The sequence below is a fragment of the Dendrobium catenatum genome, unplaced genomic scaffold (assembly GCF_001605985.2).
Source record: "Dendrobium catenatum unplaced genomic scaffold, ASM160598v2 fragScaff_scaffold_72, whole genome shotgun sequence".
NCBI classification, from domain to species: Eukaryota; Viridiplantae; Streptophyta; class Magnoliopsida; order Asparagales; family Orchidaceae; genus Dendrobium; species Dendrobium catenatum.
This window is the reverse complement of record NW_021318534.1, coordinates 3,539,078-3,547,744: the sequence shown is the minus strand read 5'-3', so window position 1 is coordinate 3,547,744 and position 8,667 is coordinate 3,539,078. Positions and strand designations below refer to the sequence as shown.

Below are 8,667 nucleotides of genomic sequence, written 5' to 3'. Positions count from 1 at the left end.
TCAAGCGGGGTTTTTTCCTTCATTGTTGTTTGGCTTCCTTGCTTTGCAGGAAGTGTAGGCACACGTTGCTTCTTCAGCTCCTTCGTGGTTGTTTGACTATGCTCCTTCGATGACTTTTCCTTCCTGTCGGATCAGAAGTTCCAGTCGGCTAGGGCTTCTGTGTCTTCCATTGTTGTTCGACTTTCCCTTTCTGTCGGATCAATAGTTCCAGTTGGCAAGCTTCCGTCGGCAAGGGCTCTCTCTGTGGCGTCCGTCCTTGGCAAGGCTCCTCTTCGACGTCGGTCGGCAACCTTCTGTCGACAGGTGCTTCGTTTGCGACAAGGCAAGACATTGATTTCTTCTTCTTTTCCTCCTCTGATGATCTACGATCATTCTACAATAGCAATGAAGGCCGTTGGCTCTGATACCATGTTGAATTCGGAAGATTGGATAGGGAAAAGCTTTACTTTATTATACGATATACTCCCTATTTATAGATCTATACAAGAGGTCTAATGAAGAAACAAATGACTACAAAATAGTTAATAATTGTTGAAATAAAATCCTTCCTAAATAAAATGTCTAGCTATGAAAGATACTCAATGTGTTTCTAGAAGGCTTCCCACGGATCTTTATTCTTAGTCGTTGGATCTTTGAGGGAATTGAGGGCTGAGATTTAACACTAAGATTTTGGGTCACCTATGTGAGCAAAATATGCAACCAACATAGGCTTGCCCTGTTGTTTCAAGAAGGACATATACATGTGCTTAAGCCGAGGTGTGTGCTTACTTTGTATTGTACCTTTCATGTAGAATAGCTTAGAGTTGATGACTGAGAATGTGCAACGACTTGACGAAACTTTGGCATGTATATCCTAATAGTTTTTTTAAAGATCATAACATGACTACCATAGTTTTTTTTTATAAAAATAAGGAGTTTCATACAAATACCCTTTTGAAAAATAATAATAATAAATAAATAAATTAAAAAAAAAATACAAATACCCTTTTGGAATTAATCTTTGAACATAAGTTTCATCGAAGCTTTGTATTGAAATTTTTTAACCTTGATGTCTACATGTTTCTTCTATCTTTTTTTTTTCTTTTTTTAGAAATGATTAAATGATTTTTCTTTTGCATCTCACCTTTTTTTTTTTGGTGCAACCTATTTTTTTTTTTTTTTTCTTTTAAAGAAAGCATAAGCAGTTTGATTCCGAGGGTTTAAAATATTTGTTAACAATTGTTTTCATCCAAGGGGTTTTCATTGTTTTGCAGGTTCTTCCTTTTTCCGTGATGACACTAGGTTACGTGCTCTTCGCTTTTTAGATCATATGCTTGTAAGACTGTCTTTATGAGCTCAAGTTAGAACTTGTCAAGCAAATCTATTGTGGAAATGATTTGAAGTGCTTATTTAGGATTCCTAATTAAATGTTTTTATACTGCAGGAAAGGGATAATATGCAAAAAACAGAGTTTTTGAAGGCATTATCAGACATGTGGAAAGATTTTGACGCTCGCATTTTACGATGCAAGGTACTAATTGGCTAAATTTTTTGAAGTTAATGTTTTTAATTTTATCTTTGTTCTATGTAATGCCAAGTGCTCTATCTTGATGCATGCATGGCTTCGTTACTGTCTTGGTCCAGCTAGCGTTGCTCTTATACCGTATCTTGTTTACATGTCCCGTGCTTGCTTGCCAAGCATATATGATGATATGACAAGCGATATTGACCTCGTGATATCTATCCATCTTGAGGTTTTTTCGCATCCCTGGGTATTTATAACCTTTGCAGTCTCTTTGCTTCTTTTCCCATGCTTCCTAATAAAGTTTATATATATATGCTAATTATTATTTATTATTCTCTTTTGTCTTTTGAATTACATTTATCTGTAGTTTCTTTTTTTCCTTGCAAGCCTTATTATTCTATGACAATACTACTTGCACGTTTAAAAATACATAAATATTGGGGTCACAAGCTTACTGCCTGTTTGATGTCATAATATCAATTTCTTAATAAAACGTCATAAACCATCAAACCCTCTTAACAAACATTGTTGTTGTCACCACTTTTTCCCTTGGATTTCTTCGTGCTGTTATATATGGAGTTTTTCATTCTAATTATGAGAGTGATGTTGAATTCTCAGAGTGCCTAGTGTGCGATAATGCGAAAGAGCATGATATCCACAATGAATATCCACAAAGCCATAATCCCTTGGTTGCTAACTCTCTATTCTAGCAAAAGATTATTCATCTTTAATGAAAAAATAGTAATATTTTTATAAATTAAACAATTAATTTCATAATTTAAAAACAATGCTTGGAATTCAAGTAAACTGTATATAAAAATACGCTCACATTTAGAGGAAGTTGATGCTTACATTATTTTAAATATATTTGAGAGCCTTATACTAAATCAGAAATCTTACAGAAAAAATTAAGAACAAATATAAAATTTGGGCAACAATTAAAATTTATGCTTAAAAAAGAAATATAGGTCGCGTCACACTTGACAAAACTCAATCATGCAAGTGCACCAGTCACTAATCAAGTTAATATCAACATAAGGATTGCACGGTAACTTCAGAATTTTAACTTAGGAAATTTGGTTGAAATTTAATTTAATTTAAATAAGATGGTAGAGTTGTTATTTCCTATATGTGTGTAAGTGTATATTATATATACACTCGGACACACTCATAGAAAATAATAACTCTATCACCTTATTGAAATTAAGTTTCATTACATATATGATGATTATAAATTATGGAATTTTATAAAAAATATTATCTATAAATTCTGGGATGTGCAACATGTGGCATATAATATTCTAGGTAAATTTTGGGATTTTGATGCGAGCAAAAATTTGGGAAGGATCCCAAATTTTTGCGAGCAATGACTAGACTTCTTAGGATAATAAAATGAGACAAAAATACTCAAAAGGATACAAAATACAACAAATAACCAAAACAACTTCACTTTTATAAAATAAAACGACACCTTACAAACGACCCTTACAAACGACTCAAACAAACTTATATAATAAAAAAACTAAAATTGCATTTCCATCACTTTGAGAAGAATGATACATGTGGGGTGGTCACTTGCGGATAGAAAAAAGAGGTAAGGAGCCGAGACGAAGGAGGAGAAGCTTCAAGCTTTCCTATAATAAGGAGAAGGGATGGGGGACATAGCTCGTAAGCTATTCCCAAAGAAAAAAACCCTCAGGTTTTCTTACTCCAAAAATTGGCACATAACACTCTCTTAAAAACTCCTAAACATCACATATATATATATAGGATAAAAGATGGTAGCCAAACAGTCACTTCACACACTAATTAACCCAATAAATTATGGGAACTAGAAGGCCAAAAGACACCAAATGAAAGACCAAAAGAAAGCAAACAGCTAGCAGAAATTCTGCACAGAAAAATAGGGAAACAATCTACAGAAAACCCACCAGCAGGCCACGGGAAGCTAGCCAGCAAGGGACCCGAAGGGCCAGCACAGGAGACAAGGCAACATTTCAGGGGAAAAGCAGCCAAGAGGGGAAAACCGAGAGGGAGAGCTACGGGAACAGCAACAGCCAGCAGAAATCGAAAAGACAAGGGGAAGGGAAGAGACACAAGTCCACTCCACAGTAATGAGAATATCTTTTTAATTTTATGAGCTAGAAAGTAAATTTATTCCACCAATTAATGAGCTAAATAAGTAGAAGAGGCTCATTAATGAGCTGATTTTAGAAGCTCATCAAAATTTAAAACCCAACTTGTTTTGAGAACCCCCCCTCCCCCTGCCTACATCAGATTTTAACCTTTTGAATTTTGGAATGTTACAATCCTGTTATATGAATTTTAGCTTGCTACCTTTCCTTTTTATGCACATTAGCTTCTGATTTCATCTGCCAGTAGCCTGTTGAATGGGAAGATATTTACCCTTTTTCATTGAATCGGTGAAGAACTTTGTTCATTAGTTTCATGTTTGTAATACAGGTGCTTCAACCTCTTTGCGCAGAGCTTCGAAACGTGGTTATGCAACCTATGATTTTACCGATGGTTCTTACAATAGCAAAATCTCAGGTATGCTCTCCTTTTCTTTGTTTCTGTCATTTAGTTTTAAAAGAATCTTTCTCCTGGTTTGTTGTCCTATACCCACATGTTAATTGAAAAAAAAAATTGCAATGCTTTGTAATTTTCAATTTCTATGCTAAATCTGTTATTTATTTATTCTTAAATTTTATTATTTATTAGTTATTTATTTATTTTTTATTTGCGAGATCTGTTTGCTTTTCTGCATGGTAAATGAGGTCGCGTGTGTCCAATCTTATTAATTTAACGTGCTATACAATGGTGAATGTAACTTAGTTTATTTGAGAAAAATAGAAAAGTATCCCCGTAGGACTTTTTTTGTTAGCTGAAAGTTATGTTGTCAAATGTTAGGATCCTTAGGCTCCACATTGCCAAATTGTTGTTGAAGCATCTCTCCATTCTGTCCTTGCTGCTAAATCATCCTATCAGAAATACCGCCAAATATTCATGTTGTTATCTAATAAATATCTAATATTTTGTGAGTTATCTATCCAGATTTGGTCTGCAAATCAATTCAATAGGATGATTAATTAGATAATTCATGATCATGTGTTGAGCGTCAAATAAAAAAGAGATTAAAGATTCGAATGGTTGAAGTCTTGATAGAACAAACTATTGATAAAGACTGCCAATGATGTTTATTCTCATATCACACTACTGTGATTGAAGATCACTACATTAGAGCTCATAGGTGACATTATTATTCATATGATGTTTGATAATCAAAATCGAAGGTAGAGAATCTGAACCGTTGGACGACGATCAAAAGTATAGGAAAAATCACCTTGACGACTAATTTAGGAATCTTAATATGGCCGACCAATATTAGATAATATTATTTTTTTATTTGCTTTGAATTTGAGCTTGAATCGTCATCAATTTGCGTCGAATCGGGCCCAACGGGGATGAATTGAGTTTGATTTGGGTCAATCTTGATCGATTTGATTTTAATTGGATTAAAACGAGTTTAATGGGACTTAATTTAGTTCTGATTTGGATCAATTTAGGCTCGATTAGGGTTGGGTCGACACAAAAAATGTGTTAACATCGCCTTCACTCCCAAAACTTCACTCAAGTTTTTCCCAAGAAGGAGACCCTCTCTCTCCCTAAAGGTTCTCTCATAGAAACTTGCATTGAGAATTTCTCCAAAACTCTTTTTAAAATTAATTAAATTGGGCTATTTAAATGAAACATTAATTTTTAAATTTAAAGCTCTGATCATGCAGTATGATACTAGGTTTGTACTGTTCGATTAGTTCAACTTCTATTTCAGATTGGACTATAAAAAATTTGGTTGTACAATACGAATGGTTATATCAAACCAAAGTTTGTTCAATGAAATCTTTGTTTAATCGGACTGTACGACTTGGATCATTCAGTATGATGTCTAATTAAGATTTGATCCTAATTAGAATTGATCAACTGACAAAATTAGACAACTTTATTAATGATCGTATAGTATGAAAGAAATTGTACGATATGATTAAGTTAAAATTCAAATTTTTAATTTGCATAATTTTGATAACCAATATTCAATGGAAGGATTTTAACCAAATATTTGATTGTTCTATCCTATTATAAGTCATGCAATGTGATTAATTATGCTGAAAAGTAATTTAATTAAACCTTCGATTTAATTTTTGAAATAGCTTTTCATATTATATGATTTAGATCATATAGTACAATCTAACAGAAAAAAATCAAGTGTTCAATTTTGTCACCCCCATTTGTGTGTGTGCTTGCCAACATACACCCAATATAAACTGGCTCAAGAAAAAAAAATTACTGACTCTTTTATTATAACTTTTGACTAGACTCAATTTAATTAAACCTTCGATTTAATTTTTTAAATAGCTTTTCATATTATATGATTTTAAATAGCTTTTCATATTATATGATTTAGATCATATAGTACAATCTAACAGAAAAAAAATCGAGTGTTCAATTTTGTCACCCCCATTTGTGTGTGTGCTTGCCAACATACACCCAATATAAACTGGCTCAAGAAAAAAAAATTACAAACTCTTTTATTATAACTTTTGACTAGACTCATTATTGCACTTCTGAAAAATCACTGTTTTGATGTCAGATTAGTGGAGAATGAGTGTGTTAATTCCTATTTCAAGAATAAAGGTGATGCACAAGATTGTGTGAATTATAGAGGAATTAAGTTAATGTGTCATACTTTAAAACTATGGTAGCGAGTTATGGAGCGTAGGTTGTAGCGTTATACTAATGTTTCTCAAAATTAATTTGGATTCATGCCTATATGTTCAGTTCAAGTTATCACAAGTTCTCTAATCACTGCTACATCCGTCCTTATAATCTCCCTTAAAAGAATGTTTTCATTGACATTTCAATATAAATATTAGTTAGAATAGATTAGGACAAAATTGTCTCCTTCTCAAATTCTTTCTTCTAAGTTGCTTCTTTATTTGATTTTGTGTCTCTACTATACTTTTGCTATTAGAATTCATTTATTTTTCAAATGTTTAACATCATAAGCCATAATACGATCAAGTTCTCGGTAGATATGAGTAGGCTGTACTTTTATTTCATTTTAAGAAATTTTTATTCCAGCATAAAATCCCTTTTTCTCAAAAGAAATTTGAGATACATCGTGAATATTAGACATGTGATCCAATAATAGTAAATGATAAGTAGATTATTCAATTCTATTTATTACCCCAAATGGTTCAATATACCTTAAACCTAATTTCTTTTTTGGCTATATATTTTCACATCCTTCATGGTGATGATTCACGTATATTTAAGTCCCTAACTTTAGTTCAAGTGAAGTGTATTAAGGATGAAGATCAAAAAGTACTTTTCTTGTAATATGATATTCAACAAAAGTGGATATTTTTTGCTAAAATTTTTAATGAAGAATGAGAAAATACGATTAACTTTAGTGACCTTAGCACTCTAAATGAAAATAAAAATTTCTGTTTTTATCGGCATATTAGTAAAACCAAAGTTATAGAGGCTTTAAAGAAAATGAAGGGTGACAAAGTTGTTGGACTTGATGATATTCCAATAGAAGTGTGGAAATGCTTAGGAGATGAATGAATTTCTTGGCTTGCTAAACTTTTTAATACTGTTTTGATGTCAGATTAGTGGAGAATGAGTGTGTTAATTCTTATTTCAAGAATAAAGGTGATGCATAAGATTGTGTGAATTATAGAGGAATTAAGTTAATGTGTCATACTTTAAAACTATGGTAGCGAGTTATAGAGCGTAGGTTGTGACGTTATACTAATGTTTCTCAAAATTAATTTGGATTCATGCCGGGTAGGTCTACTATAGAAGTCATTGTTGACGAATATTTCGAACCAACCCGACCCCGATCGAGCCTGACTAGTCTCGATCATGCTCGATCGACTCGATCGATCGACGTCGAGACAAAATCGACTCAAATTAAACTCCAATTTAATTAAATTAAATCAATTTAATTAAATTAAAATTAAATCAAATCAATTAAAACCCAATCGAGCCTCGTCGAGCCAAGTTCGACACATTTCGGCGCTAATTCGAGTTCAATTTCACAGAATTAACTCGATCGGACCCAAATCGACCCAAATCGATCCAAGTTGGGTTCAATTCGAAGTCGATTTCAGCCCCAATTGGCTGATTTGGGCTCAATCTACTTCCCAAATCAGAAAATCGAAACCTGGGGCTGAGATTTTGTTTCATTTCTCACCCAAAATTTGGGTTCAATGTACTCAAGTACATTCCCCTCGTTTCAAGCAACGAGACATCCTCATAGGCTCCCTTGGGTTGTCCGTCCGAAGCCAGAGCAGAACAAAGCAGCGGGAGAAGCAATGGAGAGCTCATTCGGCTCCCCTGTTCTTTCCTTCGCCCGTCCCGACACATAGAGAGAGCGAGCGAGAAAGTCAGAGGCGGAGAGCTCCCAGCTTCGTGTGACTCCACCAGGCGAATCCTCTCCTTCGTGCGACTCCACCAAGCGGAAGCCCCGACCGGCCTCCCTCTCGCGTGCGGAAGTCCCGACCGGCCCCCCTCTCGCGTGCGGCAGTCCCGATCAGCCTCCCTCTCGCGTGCGGAACCCCATTCCGACTCCACCTGGACGGTCGGCCGGGCCAACCAGGAGCTCCGTCCCTCTCATCCGCCAGAGCTTCCGAGATCTCAAGCTTCAGGAAGCCTTCTACTCTCTTCCTTCTTCGTCTCCGGCGACCTCGAGACGAGTCGGAAGCTGTTGGAGACTTCCAAACAGCAAGGGAGGGCTTCTAAATCTTCCAAACAGCAAAGGAAGGCTTCTCCTCCCTTCTCTTTCAACTCCGGCGACTTCTCGACGACGAAATCAGCTTCGGGAGACTATCGAACAGCAAAACTTGCTGTAAAATCTGCTGTTTGGAGCGTGTAAACAGCAGCCATACAGCTTCCGAGAGCTGTCAAACGCTGAAAACTGCTGTCCGGAGTGCTTTGGACAGCAAATCCACCCTCCGGAGTAGCTTGGACAGCAATTGGAACTTGGAGCGGAGCTTGGACAGCAATAGGAACGTGGAGAGGAGCTTGGACAGCGGATTAAAGCTTGGAGCGGAGCTTGGACAGCAATCGGAGCTTGGAGCGGAGCTTGGACAGGAGCT

The 8,667-nt window shown here is 35.4% G+C and overlaps 1 protein-coding gene across 1 annotated transcript in view; it reads left to right on the top strand.

Moving 5' to 3' along the window:
* LOC110100336 (SCY1-like protein 2) overlaps positions 1-8,667 on the top strand; it is a 98,707-nt gene that overhangs the window by 63,764 nt on the left and 26,276 nt on the right. Inside the window, exons 6-8 of the mRNA XM_028695685.1 lie at positions 1,254-1,315; positions 1,424-1,510; positions 3,968-4,054. Coding sequence (XP_028551518.1) covers positions 1,254-1,315; positions 1,424-1,510; positions 3,968-4,054 — 236 coding nt within the window. The remainder of the gene's footprint in view (positions 1-1,253; positions 1,316-1,423; positions 1,511-3,967; positions 4,055-8,667) is intronic.